This window comes from Podarcis gaigeae (assembly GCF_964106915.1).
Source record: "Podarcis gaigeae genome assembly, chromosome: 1".
Taxonomy (NCBI): Eukaryota; Metazoa; Chordata; class Lepidosauria; order Squamata; family Lacertidae; genus Podarcis; species Podarcis gaigeae.
In genome coordinates this window covers 57,684,585-57,712,514 of record NC_139678.1, presented here as the reverse complement: position 1 = coordinate 57,712,514, position 27,930 = coordinate 57,684,585, and the positions used below count along the sequence as shown (strand labels likewise).

The following is a 27,930-nucleotide window of genomic DNA, read 5'->3' as shown; positions in this document are numbered from 1 at the left end:
CAGGAAGCGCCGAGGCGGAAAAGGCCCCCGGCTGGAATTCCACCCCCCCCCCCGCTCCGTACCTAGAATCCTTTATAGGCCTCGGCTCGGCGTAAAGCCCTTGCCGGCCGTGTTGCGCCTGGCGGCCCCAGCGCCGCCTCTTTCCGGAAGGGCATCCTTGCAGGCTGTGCCTGAGTCAGCAGCCAGGGTCCTTCCTCTCTGCTGCGCAGCCCATGTGGGTTCCCCCTCCGCTTGCACGTGGGAAGCTGGCACCAGAGTTTAAAGGCACCAGGGTCCTCTTGGCTTATAGAGCTGGTTTCTGTAAGGAAGGAAGCAGAAAAGGCAAGGAAACAGTTTCCGAGTCAGCGGCTGGGTTTGGAGGCCTCTCCCTTGTTTGCACGTGTCGATTCCTAGTTTGTGTATCCAAGGTATTGTTGAGAGCAGCAAGACGATCCCGAAAAGGGCAGTAATCAGAATAATAATTGACTGGGCAATCGGAATGAGCAGCGGGTGGGGAAACTCCTCTGTGAGAAAAGGTTACAACATTTGGGGATTTTTAGTTTAGGGGTCAGGGTGACGAGTTGAGGTGGGGAGACGTGTCAGAGGTGCTGGAGGATTGGTGTTCTTATGCTTAGGATGAAAAATGCAATCTTGGGATGGATGGTATTTACTATTCCCCCACCCCACCCCCAGACTGCTGTCTCCATGAAAACTGAAGCCACCCTGCACTGAATCGCTACAATATCTCTTAAAAACTTTACAGGATCTCTAGCTGAAAATGCAGCGCAAGAAAGTGGACAATCGCATCCGGATACTGATCGAGAATGGAGTAGCTGCACGGCACAGGACACTTTTTGTTGTCGTAGGGGATCGTAGCAAAGATCAGGTGAAGTGCAGCCCGTGACTTCTTTTCTCTAATGTATATAACCTGCATCCGGGTGCTGTTAATACGCTTGCGGAAATTGCTGGCTTCTTATTTGGGAGATTTGTGCAAGCAGTTAAAAGAAAAGCAGTGGCCACATGTGCTTGCTTTGTTCAGCTTGGGATTGCTCATCATAAATCTAAATTGGGGATGGGGAACCTGCAGCCCTTCAAAAGTTGTTGGATTACAACTCCTGTCATCCCTAACCATTGGCCATGCTGGTCGGGGCTATGGGAGCTGGAGTTCAGCAACATCAGGAGGGCCACTGGATCCCTACCCTTGAGTCACATGGTCATTTTCCAGGGACTTTTTACACTGTGACCCATTTCTACGGAGAAGGTATCTGCAGCAATTTACATTGTTTTTGTTTTGATACCCATCCTTCACCCCCAAGCTCAAAGGGCAATTTAAAAATACAGCATTAAAAACAGTGCAAAACTAATTGCATATATCTCCCAAGTGTCAAAGGCCAGGGTAAAGAGCTGTGCCTTCAGCATACAGCAGAAATACAGTGAAGATTTTGGATGCATTTCTGCGGAGAGGAAGTTCCATAACTTAGAGGCTGCCACAGATAATTCCATCTCCTGGGTCACCTACCTCCTGAACTGAGGGACTACCAAGAGGGTCCCCTCTGCTGAGGGTCTGTAGAGAAGGAGAAGCTAAAATCATTGCTGTCTGTGGAAATCTATCTGTATATTGCTGGTTCACTTAGGAAAAATGTCATGAGGTTGTATTTCCATGTGTGCCCACAAATTACTTTTTGAGTTGGAACTTTAACTGTAATAATTGCAGTGTGTAGTTCACCCAATGAACGATCTGGGATTATTTTATTGATGACAGTTTATATTCCATCCCCATAACTAGTGTTCTCTCAGCAGATTAATAAATAAATGCATTCAAACTATAAACTATAAAGCATGAAACCTATCAAGCTGCAACATTCTCAAACACAAAAGTCTTGTTGCGTGATCAGACCTTGTTTCTTGCACACCTTCCCCACTTAGTGCTACATTGAATTCCACACAGTATCTGTCTTTTCAGTTAAGGTTTCTTTCTTTTTTTAAGTCTCTGTCATGTGTGTCATTTTTATTTTTCCATACCCCATTGTTTTGTAGCACACGGTTATATGTGAAAGTTCTGGCACTTCCCTCAAAAGCGTAGGCAAAACATAAATCTAATTGTATTTCTAAAATCTTCCTGTTTGCTTTCCAGATGCTTTATTTCAGTGTTGTCTTTTTCTGGAGGTAATGATAGGTTTTATTGCCTTACAGGTAGTCATACTTCATCATATGTTGTCTAAAGCAGCTGTAAAGGCTAGACCATCAGTATTATGGTGTTATAAGAAAGAGCTGGGCTTCAGCAGGTAAAAACGTTTGTATGACTTTTTTTCTTTTTTAAAAAAAATGCAACTATGTGGTGAGGCTCTAAAATATTAAATCATTGAACCTGGTGGGACTTTATTCTGAGTTAACACACAGAGAATTGCATATTTGAGTATGTGATAATTTCCTCAGTGAGGACTTCCAATTTAATTTCCTGTATCTTCCCTCCAGCCACCGTAAAAAAAGAATGAGGCAGTTGCAGAAGAAGATTAAAACTGGAATGTTAGATCTGAAACAAGATGACCCGTTTGAGTTGTTCATAGCAGCCACAAACATTCGGTACTGTTACTACAACGAGACACACAAAATTCTTGGAAATACTTTTGGCATGTGCGTCCTCCAGGTAGGAAGATGTTCAATACAGGAGAGTCATTTTCTTCAAGTTATTTGGGCAGTTTACTTGCTCCTTAACTCTAGTCTTCATCTGCACTATTCATAATGTTCCCTGTAGCAGATATCTTTACTCTTAAGTGCAAAATCGTACCAAACGTATTTTCCACATTGCATTACTAACAAAAAAAAAACCATGACATTTGATACTTCTGTGAAATACAAGCCATGCTCAGAATAATATCTCAGCTGAACACAGAAGTTTCCCATTTTGGGTGAACCATGAAACTATGGTTACCAGCTCCAGAAGAAGCCTTCATCTTAAATTGTGCTTTGAAGTTCCGGGTTCAGCTAAAAAAGAAACTCTGATTAATTGCAGACCTTGATTCAGATACACCACAAGGGAGAAGGGACCGCATGTATGAGCAAAAGTCTTGCTTCTATCTCTGCTTATTAAGATATGATCCATCTAAACTGGACCATCATGTTGCAGATTGTTGCCTGACTCCATTTCTACAAGAATAATGAAAGTCCATACTGGTCATGCCTTTCGATAAACAACTCCCAGTAGATAAACTTAAGGAACATTCTTTTTCCTTCTGTATTACAACTCAATCATTCCACCAGCCCCCTAAAAAAAAAAAAAGCACACAAATCTGCAAAGGCTTTTAAGGGTACATTGTCCTGCAGGGAGAAGAAGACATTCAAGCCTGCATCGGTTCCAAGTCCTCAAGGGTTGGGAGAGGCTATGTAGAACAGTGGAAGAGTGTGTGCTTTGCATCTCAAAGGTCCTGTGTTCATTCTCTGGCATCTCTAAGTAGAGCTGGGAGAGACCCGTGTCTGAAATCCTGAAGGGTTGCTGCCAGTCACTCTTGACAGTATTGAGCAAAATAGACCAGTGGCCTGACTGCTGTAAGGCCCCTTCCCAAGTTTACTGTTCCATCTAGCACGTCCATTCTTGGCACTGCACATTTTTTGCGGGCACATTACTGAAGACGGTGGGTAAATTTTTGGCACACTCTCTTCCAGGACTTTGAAGCTTTGACACCCAATTTGCTGGCTCGTACAGTTGAAACCGTGGAAGGCGGCGGCATCGTGGCGATTCTTCTGAGAACAATGAACTCCCTGAAGCAGCTCTACACCATGACCATGGTATGTATGCCTCCTGAGATGTTTTTATCTGCGCTTAACAGAAAATTGGCCAGCTCTCCTATTCGGGACCATGGCTCAATGGTAGGACCCATGCGTTGCATATGGCAGGTCCCTCGTTCGATTCCTGGCACCTCCAGTTAGAAACAGATGAGGTTGCATGTAACTGGAAATATTGAGGGCCCAGAGAGGCACTGCCAATCAGAGCAGACAGTGCTGGACTGCATGGGAAAGTAGTACAGGCGTGTTCTCTTGTGTTCCATTTGATATGTACAGCTGGACTAGGGGCTTGAGATGATGCCAGCTTAAAAGGAGCTTTTCAGTGCTGCAACCTGTTTTGTAGTGCTGAGAAATATGCGGCGAAACATACCACATATTGGATGCAATGAGTGTCCTTTCTGAACATGCGTATCAGAGTCATTAAAGCTGTTTGTTTATTTCTGCACTTAGCTGCTAAGAAAGCGGCAAGCATGTGGAGTTTTTCTTGGTGTGGAGATGCAGTTATGGGGAAAGCTTTAGATGCAGAATTTCTAGACATGCAGGTGCTGGAAGCGCAAGCATCCTGACAGAAAAGTAGGCTGGCCTACTCAGTCACACAATAGCAGGCAGCACACTTGCTCATGCACCCTAAGCCATAGACTGGTCTGGCTGAGGGCTATGTGCTAATGAGGGCCAGTGTCCATCTCTACTTGGGCCTTTGCTTGGGAATTAGAGAGGTAAACTTGAGAACCTTTTAAAGAGCAGTCAGTAAAATGTGGGCATTGGAAAGGAGCACAGTCTAACCAAGACAGTGGAATATTTGGCTGTTCTGTGCCTGTGCTTCGTTGAAATTGTTAGGGTCAAGGCTTCTTTCAGGCTTTGTACAAACAACATTTCTTCTCCCCAGGATGTACACTCTCGCTACCGGACAGAAGCACATCAGGATGTGGTCGGCCGATTCAATGAAAGGTAGGCTGCTGAAGTATTTTGAGCACAAATACTAGCAACCCTTGGAAGGGAAAAGTGTGTTTGTTGAGCCTTGGATTAGAAGGGATTCCATGTTGGCCCAAGTACCTGTTGCCCTCTAGTGGAAGTTTTAAGGACTATTATGTTCAATTTGAGCATAATGGGGTGGTGAATCTTAGAAGCTCTAGCCCTGTTGCTTACATTTGTCTTATCATTTCAGAAGGCTGTATGATTCTGAGTGCATGTTTGTAACTTTAAATGTGAATTCCCCCCACCCCAATTGCATTCATTATTATTACCTTGTGTCCAAGAGATCATTCATGAAGCTGTATGCAGTCTTGACTAGTAGGGAAATGCACAGCAAGAGTGAGGAACTCCTGGCTCACGAGATACCTTTGGACTCCAATTCCCATCAGCCCTTGCCAGCAAGGCCAGTGAACATGGGAGTTGTGGTCCAATAATACATGGAGGGCCACAGGTTCCCCACACCTGTTGTGTAGGATGGCTGTGCTCAGACTAAATTAAACAAGGTCTAATTTACAATAGCAAAATGTTGGGATGTCTATGATTTCTGCTATGTAGATTCACTTTAAAATTTCCCAACAAATGCTCTGCCAACCCCCACATTCGTTTTTTGGAAACTCACCTGTGCAGGAAGTGAAATGCTGTTGAACAAAGTGTATTGTTGCCTGTTGGAAATGTGGCTTTGAGTCCCAAGGCTGACTCTTCCCTAAGCTATGCTGTGAAGTTGTCAGGGTCTCTGTGTTAGCACTGTATTAATGCTGAAGGGAGCTACTATACAGAAGCAGTCTATGCTATTTGGCTTGATGTGCCATCCGGAAACACTATTCTTGGATCACCTAATCCATCCATGTACACGAGCTGTAGCTCGAGGAATCATTTTGCAGGTGAAGAACCAGTCAAGTACAACAGTGACAATGGTGCTGTGTCCTCTGTCTCATCGCACAGGTTCATTCTTTCTCTGGCATCTTGCAAAACCTGCATGGTGGTTGACGACCAGCTTAACATCCTCCCGATCTCTACCCATGTAGCAGATATTGCTGCTATTCCACCCCGGTCTCAGGTAAGTAGTTTGAATTCATATAATTCAGATTTTAACTTCAGATTTTCAGATGTTTAGTTTGCAATAACAGGACTTGCATTTTCAATTTCTTTTAGGCGCTTGGTAAAATAAACGCATGATTTTTAGGACTTGGCGAAAGGTTCTATTTTGTTTCCTCTTGTTTTCCGACAGGAGAGCCCTCTGTTGCTTCTTGCTCCAAAGGCACAGGGCTTAAAAGCTGTATTTCCAGAAGTACAAATAAAGTTTTTGGAGCTGTGCTTGGAGCAGGAGGTCCTGATAGCAATAACAAACAGGCCTTGGAAAAAGAGTGCAGTGTTGGAGTGCAGTATTGGAGGGTCCCCCCTCCACTTGCCTTCATCTCTTCATATATATTCAAAGTCAGAATGCTCCTATGCAACTAATTTGCACACTTGCAGGTGCTCTGAGTTGTATCCCTCAAAGACAATCCACCATGTTTGGTTAATGAGCAGTAGGATGCTCATTTCCCCATCAAAACAAATTTGTGCAGGCGAGCTACTTGTGGATTGTGGTGTCTCTTTGCATTCAAGGCAGCAGTCTTTTCTGATTTAGGTGTCGCTTCTCTTGCTCACAGGAGGATAGTCTGAGTCCTCAGGACATGGAGCTGAAGGAACTAAAGGAGAGCCTCCAGGACACCCAGCCCGTAGGAGTGCTTGTGGATGGTTGTAAAACCCTGGATCAGGCAAGTATTGCATTGAAACAGGAATCAGGTGATGCAGTTATTTGAGCCCCTCACCCCCGTGTGTCCTGTTCATGAAGCTTGGTGAAGCTCAGGATGGTGAGAGGAGCCAGGATACGAGGGGGAATGAAAGATATTCCCAGCTGCTGGAGAATCTCCTCCTGCTCTCAGCAGATGGGGTTTTATGCATGAAATTGGTGTCTGATATTAATACAGAAGTACATTTTGCATCATCATTATTCAGCTTCTGTGTGCCAAAGACCCTTAGATAGTTAAGCTACTTTATTGGACCAATTTCTACTTTTTTGTTTAACGCACGCCATGCAGCTTCCATTTGGAATTATTTTTACTTGTCTGCTCTTTTTTTATAACTGTATAAGTATGTGTAAGAAATATTACTGAATGAATAAGTGAATGAACTTGAAATCTTACTAGCATATGCTATTGCTTGCAGCTCTCTAGTTTTGTGGTCTTGCTTTTCTGGCCAAGCTGTTCTAATATGCTTTCTTGTTGCTAGGCCAAAGCTGTTTTGAAATTTATTGAAGCCATTTCTGAGAAGACGCTGAGAAGCACCGTGGCTTTAACAGCCGCCCGAGGTCGTGGTAAATCAGCTGCCTTGGGATTGGCCATAGCTGGAGCAGTGGCTTTTGGGTAAGTTGCTCTGGGGTGTTTTAAGAATGGCTGTGTGTTTAAAAGATAAAACATGAAGGTATTTTTGGAGAACTGGACTCTCCACATAAGTCTGAAAAGAACTGATTCAGTAATAATGAATCTACATAGGTAATTGCCTCCTGCTGCCAAGTTATGAGCCATAAATAAAAATCAAAATGGTCCTTATGCTCATTTTTGCCACATTTAGCTATAGAATTGGTGTCAAACCAATGATTTACTTAGTTAAGGCTGAAATCAGAAATGATTTCAAATATGCTGTGCTCTCAGCCCAGAGGCAACAATTTAAAAAACACTGCAAAATAACTGATGTAAAAATTTGTTCTTCCTTCAAGAGGCTCCAGGTGATGTTAAATCCACATTCTCTTTTGAGTCTGGACATGGCTGAAAATGTAGCTCTTCACTTGTTTAAAATTTGCTGTAGCTCTGAAGTGCCACAGTACAGAAAGAGATTTACCACTCCAGTGAAAACATGACCAAAGACTACTGTAGGAGTACTTCAGTACTTGGTTCTGTAGCACATGTGCATGCAATAAGGGAGCATTTTTCTTACATCAGGTTTTTGTATTGTTTTGTAAACTCTGCTTAAACTATCTTCAGTTCCAGTTTCTGTAAAAGCTGGGTCATGTTATAACAGTATTTCTTTTAAAAAGCTGATAAATTATTTTGCCGCTTTTACAACGTGCTGAATTATTTATATTACTGTTTCAATAATAAGAAAAGATTGTAAAGTTCATTTCTGTCATCTTTTTCCCTTTTCTTTCTTTTTTTGCAGCTATTCCAACATTTTTGTCACATCTCCCAGCCCAGATAACCTTCACACCCTGTTTGAATTTGTATTTAAAGGCTTTGATGCTCTGCAGTATCAGGTAATATGAGCAGATATTGACTGGTTCTACAGAGTGCCTTTATGTACATTGCACATGGTTATCCTCCTGAATTTCTTCCCCCTGCCCCTTACAACTGCCTGTGTATAACCCACACAATTCCAGAGAGTTCTCTCACTCTCAGGAGCTGCTTTTAGGCTGTGCAGATTTCTGCAGCGGCAATGGGAATACAAGAAACCTGTTCCATTAGTGGTGTTCTGGTCATGTTTTTCTAGATTCAGTTCCTTATTTTTGTATTTATTTCCCATAGGCTTATATCCTGCCCTTCCTTCCAGTGGGTTGCAAGCGTGGCTGATAATACAAATTGCAATAATAACAGTCAAAGCCATACGGAAAATGTCAAATTACGCAACCAATGGAATAAAACAACAACAGAACCATCAGTGGGTAGAGGGAAAATTCTTACGCCCTAAGGGCCTGGTGGAATTATGTTTTTGTGGGTTTTTTTTACAAAGCACGGGGTTACCAAATATGTGGAACAATTTTAGATAATTATAGCTTCAGATGACCTTTGAAACCAAACTAGCTCTGAAGGGTTGGTTTTTTTGTACAAGCTAGGTTGTATTTTCTTTGGTGTTCCTAATGTGGTTTATGTCTGTCGTTTTTAGGAACACTTGGATTATGAGATCATTCAATCTCTCAACCCTGAATTTAGCAAAGCAGTCGTCAGAGTGAATGTGTTCAAAGAGCATAGGCAGACTATCCAGGTAGATTTATCTTTGATAGAAGCTTTCTTCGGTTTTCCTTCAGGCATGTGTAGACACAATTACTTTTTCCTGGCCCTCTTCAAATGCTATAACTTCTTTGCAAAAGCTAGACAAGGCTGCTTAACTCCTAGTCAGACTGGTTTACCAAAGCGAGTCTTCAGCTCCGTGTTTTCAGAAGACATGATATATTGTGCTGCACCCAATGCCAGGCCCTCGGGCCTAGGGGTTGAACGTGGTGCCCGGACCGCTCTTTCTGGCCCTTGGAATTCTCCTCAAGCCCCACTCCTCACTGCTCCTGCTTTGCACTGTGCTTAGTGTTTTTGCTTAGCTGAAATGTGTCCCTGAGCTCTGATAAAGCCTATTGCTTCCCTGGATAGGAAAGTATAGAAATAAGAAAAATGTGCATTAATAGCTCTTCCCAGCACTGGCCTGTGGCCTCCAGAAGGCTGCTCTCTCCCTCATTTAATCCCCACAGCAACCTTGTGAGGTAGGTTAGTCTGAGAGGCAGTGACTGGCCAAAGGTGAGCTTCATGGCTGTGGGGGGATTTGAACCCTGGTCTCCCAGGTCCAAGAACAACTCTCTTAACCACTACACTACACCTACTCACACTCAATTTTGCATGTGACCTGATGGTCTAGGCAGAAGGGTACATCTTTTTTCTTTTTCTTTGCAAAGGTGGCCACAATTTCCACTGTGGTCCTTGGTGCTAAAATACTTGCTTATCTATGTGAAGAACAGTAAGGTAAAGGTAAAGGGACCCCTGACCATTAGGTCCAGTCATGACCGACTCTGGGGTTGCAGCGCTCATCTCACTTTATTGGCCGAGGGAGCCGGCGTACAGCTTCTGTGCCATGTGGCCAGCATGACAAAGCCGCTTCTGGTGAACCAGAGCAGCACATGGAAACGCCATTTACCTTCCCACCGGAGCAGTACCTATTTATCTACTTGCACTTTGATGTGCTTTCGAACTGCTAGGTTGGCAGGAGCAGGGACCGAGCAATGGGAACTCACCCCGTTGCGGGGATTCGAACCGCCAACCTTCTGATCGGCAAGTCCTAGGCTCTGTGGTTTAACCCACAGCGCCACCTGCATCCCGTGAAGAACAGTAGGGTGCAGGAAATAATAATGTGCAACATAGATACACTATGCTACACTTTCCTGAAGCCACTTGGTTAGTTTTGCAGCATAGGCAAGATCTGTACCTGGGACGTTTAGTCCTTGCACATACACTGGGCTCTCTTTCTCCCTCTCTCCCTCTAAAGTATGCTAGCTCTGGTGTCCAGTTGATGTAAGTTTAATTTTGAGGTCTTTCATCCGTTGCTTAGAACATCTGCTTATACTTCCTCACAATTAGACTGTGCCCATATTCTAAAGGCGTTGTCTGTTTCTGTTAGCTCAAAGTCCCCCCTTTAAATCTTTTTCCTGCTCTGTGGAATTATATTGCATTAATAAACAACATCAAAAATCTTAAGGAAAACTAGGTGATTGATCTTCAAATGGAGCTAAGTCTTCTTTGGTGCTCACTTGTAGCCAAGTAAGATTGTCTTCCATGAGTATGGTCTTAACATTGTGTCTGTAAGTGACTGTGGAGGCCAATTCCAGAATTCTGGAGGGCAGTTCTGGAGCTAAGTGTGAGTTAAAGAAATAATTTATATATGTTGTGGATTCCTTTCTGATTGGTTGAACGCTCAGCAGAGAATGGTCATTTACTTAGAAATAGTAGTAGTAGTAATAATAATTATAAAAATCATTTTTTTCTCTCATTTCTTGGCAAGTATATCCACCCTGCTGATGCTGTGAAACTGGGGCAAGCTGAGCTGGTGGTGATTGATGAAGCTGCTGCTATCCCACTCCCACTGGTGAAAAACCTGTTAGGCCCTTACCTGGTCTTCATGGCTTCTACAATCAATGGGTAAGTTCTTCATTCTAGCTCACTTGCCTTAAATCTGCTCTAAGGGTTTCTGTGACTCTTAGCAGGGCTGCTCCCACACCATACACTTAAAGCACCATGACACCACTTTAATCAGTCTTGGCTTCCCCCAAAGAATTCTGAGAGCTGTAGTTTGTTAAAGGTGCTGCTGGAAATTGTTAGGCAATCCCTATGCCCCCCCCCAGCTAAAATTTCCAGGGTTCCCTGTGATTGATTATAAAAGCACTTTGGGAAAAGTAGCTTTCTGATTCACACGCAGGTTTCCCATCGCTTGATTTCCCAGAGTGCTGGGATTTGTGTATCTCCCTTTTCACTCGACTGCTTTGTCTGTTCTTAATAGGTATGAGGGTACTGGCCGTTCTCTCTCCCTGAAGCTGATCCAACAGTTACGGCAACAGAGTGCACAAGCACAGGCCAGTATGACAGCAGAGAACAAGGCGACAACAACACTGAAACTGTCCTCAGGTATAGTTGTTCCACAGAGCTGAGAAACCCCAGGCTGCATAATGTGACATTCGCACTGCGGAAGTACAGCATCTACATTTCTCAGATATGTGCCAAAGAGTGGCTCTTGACACAGGAGAAATCCCCCCCACCCCCCAAGAACTGCAGGAAATGGATGCAAGAGCTTTGAGTTGCTGTCACCATTAGGTGTCTTGGACCTGAAAGTGTAGCGCTGAATCGAGAAAATCCAAGACGACTTCTTGGCTTTTAGTTCATGTTTAGTGCCTGGGTTATGGACCAGCTTTTCCTGACAGGCTGCATACTTGTTTTGTCTCCAGGCAGTGGACCAAACAGTAGGTTCCAAGCATCGTCTACCTAACATGGAGGGCTGACAGTGCGGCAGTGTGAGACGCTGTAATTGGGCAGCGTTTAGAGCTTTCAGGGCTTGTGAGGAGGACACAACCTGCTGTTGCATTCTTGGGAGTTTAATGTGAAAACACTTCCCATTTGGGGCTTGTGGAGCCGAGGGTGGTTAATTTCTGGACTCAACCCTTAATTTTTAAATTTGTTTTGTACACTGCTCAGTTTTCTTGTGACATACAGTTTTGTGTTTATATCACATTTTAGGTATTAGGAAATTTGATTGAATCTTGTTCTCTGTTGTTTTTTATGTAAACATAAACCACTTAGCAGTTTTTATTTCATTAAGTAGTGTAAAAGGTATATAAGTAGAAATAATTCTTTGGACAATCAGCTAAAGCAGCTTTCCCCAACCCGTTGCCCTCCAAATGGAAGGCACCAGTTTAGGAAACACTGGGGTGTAAGAGTTTTGTTCTTCCCTATCTCCTTTGTTTTGGTTTTTTATGGATCTGAATTGGCCATGGACTTAATTTTTTCACTTTTGCCCTTTTGTGTCTTCTCTTTCTCCAGCTCGCTCACTGCATGAAGTTTCCCTCCAGGAATCCATTAGGTATGCCCCGGGAGATCCAGTCGAAAAGTGGCTGAACGACTTGCTGTGTTTGGATTGCCTCAACATCACAAGGATTATATCTGGCTGCCCACTGCCCGAAACCTGTGACCTGTATCCTTGTTGCTGGAGATTATTCTCATGCCGTGTGTGGCCTTTAGCAGCCCCACAGGGAGTAAGAGAGATGGAAAATTGACAGGAATTCAGTAGCAAGCTCTGTTGATTGTTCCACCAGGGCAAACCTTTCAGCTTGCCAGATGGAATGATCCTCTCTCTCCTCCTGTTGCATAGTGTTCCCAGGAAATTACTCCCTTCCCAGGTCCTTCGTAGAGTGAGACACAGGTGAGATGGCCCTTAACCCATGGCACTCAGATACTACGTGAACAGGGACACCCTCTTCTGCTATCACCGAGCATCAGAGACTTTTCTTCAAAGGCTGATGGCGCTCTACGTGGCTTCTCACTACAAGGTTGGTGGCACTGTTCCTGTTGCCAGCTTCGGCTGGAGATTGGGGGACCTTTGACCTTCCTTGCTGAGCTGGGTTGGACAAAATCATAAGTGCTTTTTCTTGTTGTTCTTTTTCTTTCTGATTCCTTCAGTTCCCCCTCTTTCCTTCGGGCCACCTCTGACACTGTTCTGGGCAGACTCGCAACCCTTCACAGCAGTGAGAAAGGGGAGTGTTGGGGGCTGGCGTAAGGAGAGAGATGGCAAAAGTCACCCCCGCTGCCCTGCCAGCAGGAGTGATCCCTCCGCTGAATGCCACTTGAGAAGCTCCTGCTGGTTGGAGCAAGATCAGTATTTGCAGTTGGATGGAAGAAAATAAAATCTATTATTATATACACTCTTATATACTATATACACTGTGCTGTATCAAAATGACCCTAACCTAGACAGCATCTTAAAAAGCAGAGACATCACCTTGCCAACAAAGGTCCGTACAGTTAAAGCTATGGTTTTCCCAGTAGTGATGCATGGAAGTGAGAGCTGGACCATAAAGAAGGCTGATCGCCGAAGAATTGATGCTTTTGAATTATGGGGTTGGAGGCGAGAGTCCTATGGACTGCAAGAAGATCAAACCTCTCCATTCTTAAGGAAATTAGTCCTGAGTGCTCACTAGGAGGACAGATCCTGAAGCTCCAGTACTTTGGCCACCCTATGAGAAGAGAAGACTCCCTGGAAAAGACCCTGATGTTGGGAAAGATGGAGGGCACAAGGAGAAGGGGATGACAGAGGATGAGATGATTGGACAGTGTTCTCGAAGCTACCAACATGAGTCTGACCAAACTGCGGGAGGCAGTGGAAGACAGGAATGCCTGGCATGCTCTGGTCCATGGGGTCACGAAGAGTCGGACACAACTAAACGCCTAAACAACAACCACAACATAACTTGGCATTTTAAAAAATTAGTTTGATGCCGATGGCCTTCATTGCTTCAAAGAGAGTTCTCTGTGCAAAAAACCCTCCAAAAACTCATAATGCAGATAAATCAGACGCAGTGAAATAGTTGCTCATCAGATGAGAAACAAATATAATTGTTTGTGTATGTTTGGAGAACTAATTCTGTGACCCAACGGTTGTCTTTCCAGAACTCTCCCAATGACCTCCAGATGCTTTCAGATGCTCCTGCCCATCACCTCTTCTGCCTTCTGCCACCTGTTGCACCTACCCAGAATTCTTTGCCAGAAGTGCTTGCTGTCGTTCAGGTAAGAGAGAGCGCAGAGAGCTGGGCGCAGACTAAATTGGCTTCGCTATTTAAATCAATGGGACTTGCTGTAAATGGAACTAACATTGCAACCCTAACCCCAGCCGGGGACCAGCAGGGCAGAGTGGAGGGCCAGATTGACAGCTGCGTCACAAGTCCTGCTGCTTGTGTTGGCTAGGGCAGTACTGTGTCTGCGTGGGCGAGGAGCAGTTTCCTTTTTGTTGTGCCACCTCCAAGCTGGTGCAGCTGAGAGACAAAAGAATTTGATCCCTTTGGTCCCGTTTGATGGTCCTGTCCCAAACACCCCATTTGGGTGCTTTCCTGCGGCTAGCTCTGGTGGAAGAATTGCCGGTGGTACCTTCCTGCCCCCCAGGGTGAAGTGTGGAGTCTCTGCCCTGGTGGAGTCTCCCAACCAGCCGCACTCCTCTTCATGGGCAGCAGAGAGCAGCAGAGGGGCAACTGCACACCCTTCTAAGCTCTCTCATCAACATCAGGGTGAGTGTTTAGATTGCTTAGACTGGATCCAACCCGAAGCCTTTTGTGTTTAAAGAGCTCTGATTAATTTGCCCAGAAAGCAAGCTGTGGAAAATCGGGTGTCTGATAAAGGCTGCAGATCCTACATCAGAGAGTTAAACTTTTCATCATTGACTCCTAGGGGAAATTACTGTATCCCCCCCCCCCCATGTATAAGACAACCATTTATGGATTAAATTGCCCTAGTCTGTTGAGTACGGTGCTTTAGTCGAGCACTAAATCCCATGTCTCCTTTATTCTCCCCACTTTTGGCAGGTATGTTTGGAGGGAGAGATCGCCCGTCAGTCTATTATGAACAGTCTGTCTAGGGGGAAGAAAGCATCGGGAGATCTCATTCCATGGAGCGTCTCAGAGCAGGTAACTCATCAGCTTCTCAGTTGCATCTCAGGCGTTTTGCACGTTTATGTATTCTTATTCTTCAATTCCATTTGATGATTGCTTCATTTCTTCTAAATTTTTATTTCTAGTTCCAAGATCCTGACTTTGGTAGTCTGTCTGGTGGGAGAGTTGTTCGCATTGCAGTCCATCCTGATTACCAAGGGGTAATGGAATTTATTCTTCTGTTGCTAGCATTTGAAAAACATCCTGCAAATGCCATTTTTGGGGGGATCTTATTCTTTTCCTGCCTCAGAAACGTAGACTGTATCAAAAACAGGTGTGGGTTTTTTGGTTTTTTTTTTAAACAAACTGCTTACTTAAGACCCATTAGGTTGGGCCTTATATCTCCCACTGCCCTGGCTTCTTTGGGCAGGATATAAATTTAATGAAAGAACAATATGTATGAAATGTGTATTCTGGTGTTGGCAACATTTTATAAATAGGAATCATCTGTGGTTGCAGAATGATGCTGACCTGGTCATTTAAATCATGGATGAGGAAGCTGTGGTCCTCCAGATGGTGTTAGACTCCAGCCCCTGCCAGCATGGCCCAATGGTCAGGGATGATGGAAGCTGTAGTCTATGAACATCTGAATGGCCACATGTTCTTCATCCCAATGTGAAATGCGCTTGATGTCTGAAAGGCTGAGCTTCCTAAAGGAGCCAGGTTGTAAGAGCTTTCTCTTTCTCGAATGTGCATCCTTTCTTTCAAACCTTTGCTTCCCAGATGGGTTACGGCAGCCGAGCTCTGCGTTTGCTGCAGATGTACTATGAAGGCAAGTTTCCTTGTTTGGAAGAAAAAGTGACTCAGAAGCCAAGAGAAATTGCTACCGTGAGCAGTGAGGTAGGAAGGCTAGCTCAGCCAGTAGAGCATGAGACTCATAATCTCAAGGTTGTGGGTGGTGGGTGTGTGCCCTACCTTGGGCAAAAGATTCCTTCATTGCAAGGGGTTGGACCAGATGACCCTCGTGGTCCCTTCCAACTCTATGATTCTATGACATTCTACAAAGGCTTCTGTTGAGATTTGCTTTTAAGAGGTCCACATGGGGATTGCATTTTGTTCATACCTCTTTGACTGCTTTCCACCGGACAAGCAAATTTCAAAACATGTTTTTGGCCACTCATCTCCGTGCTAAGTGATCTTCTGGGTTTTTTTGTTTTGTTTTAGGCGGTCAGTTTATTAGAAGAAGCTGTGATGCCTCGGAAGGATTTGCCGCCTCTGCTTCTCAAACTGAGCGAGAGGCAAGCGGAGAATCTGGACTATCTTGGTGTGTCCTACGGTTTGACACCAAGGCTGCTCAAGTAAGCATTTGCATGCGTTTGTATCTGTTAAAACTTTGAAAGCCATCTGAACCTTTGAAGTGTTTTCGCCTGTTGCACAACTTAGCAGAGTATAGCAGAGTACTGCAGCGCTTGTTGAACAACTCTTGAGATTGCCCAGGCATGACGAAGAGCAGGAACCAAACAGATCCCTAGTAACTTGATTCTTGTTGTTTTATTATTTACAGCAGCAAACATACAAGTCTATCTACAAGTTACTATTTACAACATGACTTCTTCGCTCTCAGAAACTCCTCAGCACTAACCACACCACACTAACACTCACTCACACCAGTGTTATAGGTCATGCCTATATAAGGGACCTCAGCTAATCACCGGTTTGTTGCTGAGTCTCCTTATCTCTAGGCAGATTCCTTTCATGCTCTGTCTTCCCACGCTGCGGAGACTCTAATTGCTAACTTGCAAAGCTGCATTCAAACCATGGATTCCAACATTATCCTCTGCTGGGAGAGGTTAAGAGATGCCAGTGCCATTGTGATACCAGGTATACACAGGATTCCATCAGTGGCTTCTGGCCACAATGGGCTGTTTTCTGTTTTCACTGTTGGAGGCAGTATAGCTCTGGGTACCAGTTGCTGGAGATCACAAGTGGGGAGGGCTTTGCTACATTCAGGTCCTCCTTAGGGGTATGCCATAGGTATCTGGCTGGCCACTAGGAGAAGAGGGTGCCGGATGAGCCTTTGACCCGATCCAACAGGGCTTTTCTTAACAACTATACTGTAGTCGGGCATCGGTGTGTTTTGCAAAGCATGAAGACTTAGTGGTGCAGACCAAGTGCATTTCCTAACCTTGGGGTGCTTTGCCTGTTTTGGATTGTTCAAGGTACAATTTGGTAAAATTTGTGCACAGCAGAACATGTCTCTCAGGGGTTCTTTAGCTGCGATTCCTGAATTGCAGGCAGTTGGACTTAGGCAACTCTTGGGGTCCCTTCCAGCTCTATAATTCTAGGGTTCCAAGTCCTATTGACATGAAGGGAGCAGTACAAGAACATTGTTCTGCATCAATGTGCAGTTTCTGGTTACTTCAGTTAGCTTCTTCAATACACCTGGATACTATACTTAGGACTGTGCTGAAATATTCTCCAGTGCATAGATCAAAACAACTTCTTTTCATGACTATTTTGGGGGGGGGTTGATTTGATCTAACCGGTGCCAGAGCAAGGGTTCCCCCCTTCACCCCCCCATGCGCCCCCTGCACCTCACCCCAATCTGCTCTGGAGGATCATGTTCTGGAGGGCCAGAACAGCAAGCGATGGGGTGGGGTGGGGAGCAGAGGGGAGATAATTATTTCTGTCAAGTAAAAACGCTTGCACTGAATGGCACAATATTGAATTGCACCCACAGATTATCCAGATATTTCGCTTTTTCAGTGGCACTGGCCACTGCTTCTCCAGTGCCATTTTCCCTTTCACCCTCTTTTTGTTGCTGCTTCCTTACTAAATTACTCACAAGAAGTGTGGCGAGGTCACAGGGCAATGGACTGCATCACATTCGATGGTGTCAGTGAGAGCAACTAAGAGTGAGGGCAAGGGAAAGAAGAAATAAATGGAGATGGTTGCAAGGAGTGGTGGGAAAAGTCGGAAGGCTTGGCGTCCTTTGGTCACAAATGCCTGGGGAAAATAGTATGTAGCTTTGGCTCAGCCCTAAACATAAATAAATATTGAGCCACATTGTGCAGTTATTTTGTGTTTTGTAGACTATCAGCATACGATCAGCATTCTCTTGACAGGCTGTAAGTAAGTCTTTGTTTCTCTCTTCTACCAGGTTTTGGAAACGAGCTGGATTTGTACCAGTTTATTTGAGACAGACTCCTGTAAGTTTCATTTCATTGCCCAAGAACCCAGTAGTGCTGGAATGTTTTTTGGGTCTGATGATCCCTATGGCAATGTGATAGCTTTTTTATAATTTTGTTTTTTATTTTGACAAAGTAATAATAATAAATAAAAAAGAATAAAAATGTGCACCCCACCCCCGAGACCATTCCATTGTAACTATTCAACCTTCCAAAATTTCAACACCTCTTGCGATGGTTTGACCCCCTTTCCAGTACAAATTCCACAAACACCTTCCATATCTCCTCAAAACCATTTCTCCTGCATATTCCCCATCTTACCTTAACAGCACAGGCTAATTTATCATTAATAGCTACATTTCACACCTTTTTATACCATTCCATTCCATTTTATAGCCACCTTGCCCCTTCCACTTCTTAGCTATAATAACTTGAACAGCTGTCTATAAATTTGTGAGCAAGTCCTTCATAGTCTGTGAATCTTCCACCCCATCATAAATTGATAATAATGCTACCTCTGGGCTTTTGGTCAGCTTTAACCCAGTGATTTCTGTTATTTCTGTGATAGTTTTTTGATTATTAAGCTGTAGTTTATCCTATACAAAAATGTTTGGTGTATATTTATTGAACAGTCATCTAGGCATTATTTAATTCGTCAACAGCCTTACTATAAATCCAGTAAGTGGCATTGGTTTACCTAGGGTGGGGTTTGTTTGCATAAATCAGGTCTTCAGTTTTAAAATGGTTTCCTTTTGATCGCTTCAGTGACTAGTTCTTCGTAGTCATCAGGCATACACAGTGAAATAATAGTTAATAAGTTTTCATTTTTCACCAATAATGTCCCTGAAGTTTGGAATTCCATAGTCTTCTACTATACCAAACTGGGCAACTTATAATGCTCACCTCCAGTCTGAAGTGAGCGTTGTGACCCTATGGTTTTCCTCCAGCTCTGATAATCTGAGCCAGAAAAGAACTCCGGCTTGGAACCTCATCATTCACCTGATGTGATCTGAAATGGAACAGTAATTTGGTTCTGAATTACCCAAGCTACCTTTTTGTAAATCAGAATCCAGGTTGCACTGAGACTATGGTAATGCGCCATAGTTATTAGCAGTTATTGCTGTTGACTATCTTGTGTGTTTTCTGATAAACTTGTTTATTTTCTGCTGCAGTTTATTGTTGAAAAGACTCAACAGCTCATAAAATGTGGCAGCTACAAGCAATACCTTTATTTTCCAGAATGATCTGACTGGGGAGCACTCATGTATCATGCTGAAGACCTTGAATGAAGAGGAAGAGAGTGAGCAGGAGAACTGGCTAAGTGCCTTCTGGAAAGGTGACTAATAGGAATGATGTTTCAGTGCTTTTTTGAGCTGCCATTTTAGGGTTGGATGGTAAATTTACCACCACATTCCTATGGGGTGGGGAGTGGAGTTCTAGACTCTTGCATAAAAAGTAGCTATCAACTTTAGCTGCAGTGGTGACTTTAACCCCACTGTTTCACATCCCCCACCACAAATTACTGTTAATCAGCCTCTAGTATGATCAGTTATACATGAAGTAGTAAACCAGGTTTTGTTTCCATTTGTCCTGCAGATTTCAGGAGGAGGTTTCTCTCCCTTTTGTCATATCAGTTCAGCACTTTCTCTCCTTCATTAGCTTTGAACATTTTGCAAAACAGGAATATCAAGCAGCCACCTCAACCCCGTAAGTAAATGTCTGCAAAGCTCCCTGAAGGGCAATTTGTGAAACTAAAGCAGGGGTCAGCAAACTTTTTCAGCAGGAGGGGGGGAAAAATGAATTCCTACGCCCCACAAATAATCCAGAGATGCATTTTAAATAAAAGCACACTTTCTACTCATGTAAAAACACGCTGATTCCTGGACCATCCACGGGCCGGATTTAGAAGGTGATTGGGCCAGATCCAGCCCCCGGGCCTTAGTTTGCCTACCCATGAACTAAAGAGTACTAAAACAAATCCCAGAAAAAAATATATGCATCACACTAAAAAATAAAAAGGTCTTCAATAAATATACAGAGTACTCTGCTTTCTCTGGTCCAAGAGCAGTCTCTTCCTTGATGGACAGCTTGTTGCATTTCCATGCTGAAAAAGGGGATCCCTTACAGAAGACATCAGAGGGGCTATCCCCGTCTTACACACGCTTCTTCTTACTGTTCTTAACACCTAGATAGCAAGTGTCTTGTTTTTTTCTCTGTCTTGTTTTTTTCCTTCTTGCCACTCTACTCAAAATTTAATTCTTGGTTTGCTAAGCAATCAGTCGTAAAGAATTAGAAGCTGTTTTTATCCCTTACGACCTGAAGAGGCTGGAGATGTACTCAAGGAACATGGTGGACTATCACTTGATTATGGATATGATTCCAGCTATCTCTAAGATGTACTTTCTCAACCAGCTTGGAGATATGACCCTTTCTGCTACTCAGTCTGTGAGTATCATGTGTTTAGCTAGCGTCTTGTTAATGCAAGTCCTCTCATTTGATGGCCAGTCTCTGAACACTCTCTCTCTCTCTCTCTCTCTCTCTCTCTCTCTCTCTCTGTGTGTGTGTGTGTGTGTGTGTGAGAGAGAGAGAGAGAGAGAGATTTTGTGACCTTGACCTTTCCCCCCAGAACTCAGTGGCATGCTTGGGTTTTCCAGTTGTCCTCTTAACCTGAAACTCACCAGGACAAGATCCACAAAGCAGTTGTCTTGGAACTACATCAGGTGCCCTTGAACCCTAATTTAGAGCCCAGCTTCTGAATCAAACAGTAACTGAATTAAGGCACTTGCTCGAGAGAATTCATGCAGGTTGATTGCAGCACCCCTTATCTGAAGACCTCTCTAACCTATTTGTGGGATCATTTGTGGCTCATATAGGCCATCAGCAGTCAGTGGAAGAATGCAGAACGTAATGCAGGCATTGGGAATTGATTCCATTTTTTAAAAGCCTCTGGCAGTTTGCCAGTGATGCTTTATAGCCTACCTGCATCTGAGACACTGTGTGTGAAATTAGAGGAGCAAATGAATGCCTTATGTTTTGTTGCCACTGAACTTGGCAAGGGGCAGTAGACAAGTGTTTTGGGAGCAAAACAGAGGAAAAGGAAAAGCTAACGGAAGAAAATGAGAAAATCTGGCATAGGTAGATAGTGCAGATCTTGCATTTGATAAAACAAAAATGGGGGAGTAACAGAAAAGGGGTGCAGATCTTTGTGGTTGCATATTGGGGAGAGCATAAGTGATGTACTTTGTGCACAGAGGAAAGAGAGCACACTTAATAGTGGAGAAGATGTGGTCTGTGGTGGTTTGCTGGGGGACTGCAGTTTGTTTTTGGGTGGTTCACTTTGCAAAGAGAGAAGAAGGGGATTGGCAAGGAATGTGTTAAAAATGATGCGGAGTTAAAATGGTAGCAAAATGCTACTCTACCATTGATGTGATGTGATCTTCCTGGACTAATAAAAATGTAATGCGGCCCTTTGAGTTTTGTGCACCTAAATTTTTGAAAGGACAGGAAAATGCTGGACAAAAATAATAATGACATGATAGGGTTTTGACAAAGGCCAGACTTTCCCTTCTGTTGAATCAAAACCAGGAAACTCACTTTTCTTCCAGGCTCTTCTTCTTGGGATTGGTCTGCAGCACAAATCTGTGGATCAGTTGGAGAAAGAGATAGAGCTGCCTAGTGGCCAGTTGATGGGCCTCTTCAACAGGTCTATCCGCAAGGTGGTTCAGGTAAATGTGGTTTTTGTGAATGTTGCATTTGGGAGGATTGCCTGTATGGTGGAATACAGTTGGTGTCCAGATCCAATAGTATAGGATCTGAACTTAACTGTATAAAAATAACTTCAATATGTTTTGCTTTGAACAACTCTCCCTTGTATCATAGGCTCTCTTAGGTTGGTTCTTCAGATGTGGGTAAATGTTTTTGAGGCTCTTCAGATGTGGGTAAATGTTTTTGAGGCTCAAACTCTGTATGATGCTCAGCTGTGTGTACGTTTCCCTTGTTTTCTTTTTTTAATAAATGAGAAGCAGCCAAGATTTAGCAAAGTGCCAGGGGGTGGGGGTGGGGGACACACAGACTACTCAACCCGTTCTATTCCTGTTGGTTTTCTACTCAAAATCGCACCTCTTTCAGGTGTGAAAACACTATGACGGAAGAGGATTTTGAATGGACCAGTGGTTGGAAGGGAATGTGTTAAACAGCTCCTCCCCTCCCTTGAGCACTTCACTCCTTATTTCAAGATGTGTGCATGATGTCAGGGAAAAGTTGCACTTGACTGACCATTGCGTACTGTTTGAACATGGTGCAGAGCAGAATTTAATTTTGCCAGTTGGTTATGCAAAGTAATCTTGTATTTCTACTATATAAGGGGCCATTGCATGGATGATCATTAGTAACTTCTAGGGAACCAATGGTACCGCCAATCAAATGTATCAAGCGTTTCATCCTTAACCAATGAGCGATGACCCTGATGGTAATTTCTCCCTCCTAGTTGTTCAACACTATCCTGGAAAAGGCTGTGGAAGAGCAGATGGCAGTAACCAAAGACGTTGTAATGGAGCCAACTCTGAAATCCTTAAATGAGGATTTGGTAATTTGTGTTTTCATATTGAGATTCTACTAGTGCTATGTATGTAGAGGTTTCTACCACCACCCCTTCATGCCAGTTCAATATTTCTTTAATCTACACTTCTATGGATGATTATTTTGCCAATGTCTATGAGCTCTGATAGCTAAACAAAACCTCCATGTACAAAAGCAGTCACTGTTGAATATTAGACATTGAGGTCAAACAGCCGTTTTGACTGCAGGGGATGGTAGTAGCTGTGACCCTCTAGGTTAGGGGTCAGCAAACTTTTTCAGCAGGGAGCCGGTCTACTGTCCCTCAGACCTTGTGGGGGGTTGGACTATATTTGGGGGGGGGGGAGAACGAATTCCTATGCCCCACAAATAACTCAGAGATGCATTTTAAATAAAAGCACACATTCTACTCATGGGTCAGATCCGGCCCCCGGGCCTTAGTTTGCCTACCCATGCTCTAGGTTTTGTTGGACTGCAAGTTCCACATCTGTGAACTAGTGGAAACTTTTGTCTGGTCTTATAAGCACTGTTACTTTTATTTATTAAATTTCTATACTTCCCTTCATCTAAGGATCACAGAAAGTTTACAATATAAAGTGGTGTATGCTACAGTCGTACCTTAGTTTTCGAACAGTCTAGTACTCAAACGTTTTGTCTCCCGAACAATCGAAACCCGGAAGTGACTCTTCCGGTTTTCGAGCGTTCTTTCGGAAGCCAAATGTCTGACGGGGCTTCCGCACCTTCGGATTGGCTTCAGGAACTTCCTGCAACCAATCAGAGGCTGTGCTTTGGTTTTCGAATGCTTTGGAAGTCAAACGGACTTCAGGAATTGATTCCGTTCACTTCCAAGGTACTGCATTACCTTTTGAAGAAAGCTTGCTAATAGCTTGCACATTTTCCTATCTCAGTTTTTATAACTGGCGGTGCATAACATCAATACCTGGTGTTAATCATATTATGGTGAGACAATCTTCCTTGGAATTATCACGGCTTCTTTTAAAATCCCAAAATGTCACATTGGGCAATGCCTTCATTAGAACTACCCAAAATGTCACAAAATAATGGCAAGCTTTAAAGTTCTCTGGAACTCTTCCTCAGGCAGTATGTTATGCAAAGCCACAGTTGAGAGGACCTGGGGGAAAATATAAAAAATACAGAAGTACAAAGAAAGGGCTGGATGTTGTAGCTATTAGATCAGCTTTTAGATTTGGTTCCATTGTGGAATTTGCAGATGGGGATAAGTCTGTCCTAGGTGCCAAAGGTATCAGGTTACAAACCTAGGATTGTGGGGCAGAGAAGAGTCAGCCTTTTTTGTTGTGTGTTTTGCTTCAGAACTGTATATTTTTTCATAACCCTATTCAGCATCCTTTTTTTTTAATTAAAAAAATGCTTTTTTAATGCAGGAAGAAGCAGCAAAAGAATTTCAGGAAAAACACAAGCAAGATGTTGGGAAGTTGAAAGATCTGGACTTTTCACAGTAAGCCCTTGTAATTTGCAGTAAATAAATCCACAGTGTCCAGGAAAGGAATCAAGGGGTCTAAGCTAATTCACCATGTCATCTAAATAGCCCAAGGATGCTACAGGGAAAATATAGTCTTGTTTTGGTTTCATGTCTGAATGGCCACCTATTCATACTATCCATTGTGTCGGCAAAGGCAGATGTTGACATGATGATATGGATCACATTGCTTTGTTTAGGAACCAAATGACTCCATAAAGCTAGCCTGATGGGTCTGAAGCAGTTCAGGAGAGGTTTTGCCATTTTCCCAACGTCACTTGGTCATTTCCCCACAAGCTACAGGGGAATATGCTCAAAGCCCTGTAACCTCTTTATGGAAGTTGATGGCGACAGGGAGCCATCTTGTCTTACTTGTGGATGGGATCTTAGGCCTCTTGAAATAGGTTTGCCAAAACCCATGTGGCCTTCTGAGTCACAGGCCTGCAGTTCCAGAATTTTCTCACTGATGCCCTTACTAGGACAGGCATTCTCCAAATGTTTTTCCCCTCCCAAAAGGTCATCAGGAAGACACAACTGAATTTTTATTATCTTCCAGCTGTGGTATAACTCTTGTGGCTTTTTAATGAGATTGCTGTCAGTTTCTGAAAGTCTTGCTAACAGGGTTTGAATATCAAGAGCCTAAAATTAATGTCTGTCATCCCTTCTCCAAAGGCTGCTGAGGTTTTTAAGAAAACACCCAAAAAACATTTGCCTATCTGACCTTGCTTTTAATCTTCTTTTAAGATCCATTAGGTATAGAGGGATCAAACAATCTGAATACTTAAGTTCTTCACAAATTGCTTAGTCTCTGTTTCTTCTAAGATGTGAATGCAATGCTAACTTAGGTATCAAACTATGATTACTATGATTAGAGGAAGGGGCAGCAGGATTGGGTCCCTTCAGCCCTATCTGCCTGCCACCTCCTCTGGGCTGATTTTAACTTCGACCATACTAATAAAGATGGGAGGTTTTTAGTAGTTGTTTGGATGGTGATAGCATTTGAAGGGCGGGTTCAGATGTCCATTTTTTATTTTATTTTTTACTTTCGACTTGCACACACTCTTTCAGCTGAATGTGCCTGATCATGCTCTTTCTTGTCATTAACCACTGCTTGCATGACCACTAACATTGCTGCAATCTATACCAGTATTTTCTGATCAAGTGTCCTCCATTTTAAATATAAAAAAACCACACAATTCTTCTCACTTAGGTATGTTATCCGAGGAGATGATGAAGAATGGAACGAAGTGTTGACCAAAGCAGGACAGAATGCTTCCATTGTTAGCCTCAAAAGGTAGTGACACACGCTTCTCAAAGGGTTGACAATACTGGGAAACTGAAGGATTAAATGAAGATGAGAAAAGTTTCTATCTCAATACATTCTCTTCCATTCCCAGAGGAACCAGAGGAAGGAAATGGAGAAAGTCTCCCCTGTATGGGTGCTACACAATATAAGATGAGAAAAGTTTCTATCTCAATACATTCTCTTCCATTCCCAGAGGAACCAGAGGAAGGAAATGGAGAAAGTCTCCCCTGTATGGGTGCTACACAATATTGGGGCCACCACTGTGTGTGCCCTGTCTCACAAAGCCAGTCGAATCAGGTGCTGGGATGGAGTGCAGAGCAGGGTCCTAGAAGATGGCTTGAGCCAAGTAGAGTAGCTTCTTAGTGGAGAAGGCAGTCTTCAAGTTCCCTTTTTGAATCTTTATTTTGGAGAAGATCACTTTGGCTCAGCATTAGACAGAAGATATAGGGCAGTATATAAATTCAATAAATGAAATGAAATGAACTCCTAAATCTTCAGAAGCCAAAATATTTAACTTTCAATCTCAAGAAATGTTAATTTAAGGAAGTTCATGGAAGAAAAGCTTCCCATGCTGTCTCCTGCCTGTGCATTGTCCTGCATTACTCCAAAGCTCCCACCCGCTAGGTGCCCCTTCACAAAGCCTGGGGGGATGTGCAGGATGCTGTAAGGAATAGGAAGGGATGGACAACTTTCCTAAGTTAATGTAACTTGGTATAAAAAAATTATCTCCACCAGAGCTATCTCTAAAGTGGTTTTTTCTTCCTGTCCATTCTATTATAGAGAGATGATACTAGGGCTTAATGTAATTCACAATGCCATAAGTATTGCCTATTGAATACTGAAATAGGTGTATTCCAGTTGCATTTAGAAAAAAATATTTCTAGGCCATATTGTTGTTAAATAAGTGAAAGTGTTTGAAAAATGCCTGTTTTGCATCTCAACACATGGGAAGGTCTATGACATCAAGTGGTTAGACTCTCAAGCCTTAAGTCAAGGTCTTAGTGCCCTGCATAGCTCCTTCCTCATCTCAATGTCTGCCATAAGCAGAATAAATTATGTAAACAAGCAAATATAGTCAAACTTGCTTAAATCAGAGATCACTTTCTAGAGGTTGCATCTAGACTTGGCCATCCATGAACAGAAGGATTTATTCTGATTATTTAAATGACTTGGAATCCAGCAGAGGTTACCTACTAGAGGGATGGAAGGTGGTTTCCCCTTCCCTTACTACCACTTTTCACACCACCCCCAAGTGAATTCACACCCCCTGCCTGGTGATCTCCTGCAGAAGATGGGAGAAAACAAAGCTATATTCTGTTTTTTTAGCTCAAAGTGCATAATACCCACAAGCATTTTTGTGACCATTGTGTTATGTTTTTCTCAGTGACAAGAAGAGAAAATCAGAAGCAATCACAATAGGATCAAAACCGGAGAAGAAATTTAAAAAGAAAACCCCAAAGCAGAAGTGGAAGAAATGATCTCAAACTCTGGGACATGGAGCTCTTGTTTTGTGGGAACCTGAAAAGCAAATCACTGTAGGCCACAAAGAAACCCTACATCGAAGTGGGAAGACATGAAGGTTTTTCCTCCCCTTCATATAGGGGCAGCCTGAAGCTAAACAGTTCAGAAGATCTTTTTTATGTTATTGCTGCCAGCTCAGCATTTGTGTTATGCTAAAAGAACTGTAGAGCAGTAAACTGGATTGTTACCAGGAATTATGACTCTTTACAGTTTAGCCTTAAAAAGCCTCTGTTTTGTGTGCCTCGGAGACCTATAAACATCTTTCCCTTCTCTTTACTATTTGTTTCCTTAATAGCAATTTTGGAGAGAGGCCTGGGCCTCAGTGCTGCGCATTTTTTATTTTTAATTGAAAGCCGGTATTTTTTTAGAAGCGTCTGTACAATGAGCTTGTAAAAACACTCTGTGGGATTTTGAAACGGTGGAGTTGCATTGAGGTGTCTGCTGCATATTATGTTTTTTGATAAAAAGGGAAGAATCAGCAGGCTGAGCACTGCCTTCACCTTTGCACTCTGGGTTCTGTGGTTAATTCTAGACATTGGTTTCTCCTAGCCAGACCATCTACTGGTATTTAGAAAAACAGAGAATATGGCAGGAAATCCTGTCCTTTGAAAAGCATATTCCCTGCTTTTCAGTACTCTTACTTGATATCATGTCCCACAGTGCGTTGATTAAGGAGTGGCAATAGTGTGGGTGGGTGGTCCCAGCGCTGGGGCCTTTTTTGGGAGGGTGGGACTGACTGAATCCATCTGGATTCAATTTCTTGAGCATCAAGAAGAGCTTGTACCACAAACACCTTATTGGCTCTTCAAACAACACATATGTAGTAGGTTGCTTAATATAGGACTGTGTCTTCTGCAGCGATATTATTTGAAACAGAGTATGATGCTGCCCAGAACATCCAGTTTTCTTCTTTCTCTCTCTGCTCCCTCCAGAAAAAAAATGTTTCTGGTCCTTACGACTGAGGATAAGCTGGATAATGTCTCAGCAGTATCTGGTAAAAAATCAAAAGTGGGAAGAAAAGTTGTGATGGTCTGTGGTGTGGCTTAACTGATATCCATGGCAGCCCTCCTATCCTCTGCTTACTCTATAGTTTTTCCCTTCCTGTCACTTATTTAAAATGTAAATAAATAAAACGCCAGAAATGCAAGGTCTTGGAAGCGAGAGAAATATGCAAAATAAAGAGATGAATTAA

The 27,930-nt window shown here is 43.2% G+C and overlaps 1 protein-coding gene across 4 annotated transcripts; it reads left to right on the top strand.

Moving 5' to 3' along the window:
* NAT10 (N-acetyltransferase 10) lies at positions 1–27,930 on the top strand. 4 transcript variants are annotated; one of them, XR_014566993.1, is made up of 31 exons: positions 1–407; positions 743–865; positions 2,173–2,264; positions 2,455–2,626; positions 3,643–3,765; positions 4,649–4,710; positions 5,677–5,791; positions 6,384–6,491; positions 7,006–7,139; positions 7,933–8,026; positions 8,653–8,751; positions 10,528–10,664; positions 11,023–11,147; positions 12,057–12,207; positions 12,466–12,562; positions 13,680–13,796; positions 14,585–14,686; positions 14,797–14,871; positions 15,434–15,550; positions 15,875–16,008; positions 17,811–17,859; positions 19,078–19,174; positions 19,435–19,545; positions 20,111–20,283; positions 21,444–21,563; positions 22,325–22,423; positions 23,817–23,890; positions 25,122–25,205; positions 26,602–27,428; positions 27,563–27,615; positions 27,727–27,930. XR_014566993.1 is itself a non-coding variant. In XM_083749948.1 (29 exons), exons 2-29 carry the CDS (start codon positions 758–760, stop codon positions 26,693–26,695), a joined length of 3,063 nt encoding a protein of 1,020 aa, XP_083606074.1. In that variant the 5' UTR covers positions 1–407; positions 743–757; the 3' UTR covers positions 26,696–27,930. The 4 variants fall into 4 exon arrangements, 1 of the variants encoding a protein (XP_083606074.1); XR_014566994.1 differs by having other exon boundaries at positions 27,563–27,930; XR_014566995.1 differs by having other exon boundaries at positions 26,602–27,615.

What these genes read in the sequence shown, in the direction of transcription:
- NAT10 (XM_083749948.1), top strand. Translation starts at nt 758, where the DNA reads ATGCAGCGCAAGAAAGTGGACAATCGCATCCGGATACTGATCGAGAAT. An exon ending in GCTGGAGCAGTGGCTTTTGG is followed by an intron (nt 7,140 to 7,932) that starts GTAAGTTGCTCT and finishes CTTTTTTTGCAG; the next exon opens with CTATTCCAACATTTTTGTCA. An exon ending in ACGTGGCTTCTCACTACAAG is followed by an intron (nt 12,563 to 13,679) that starts GTTGGTGGCACT and finishes TTGTCTTTCCAG; the next exon opens with AACTCTCCCAATGACCTCCA.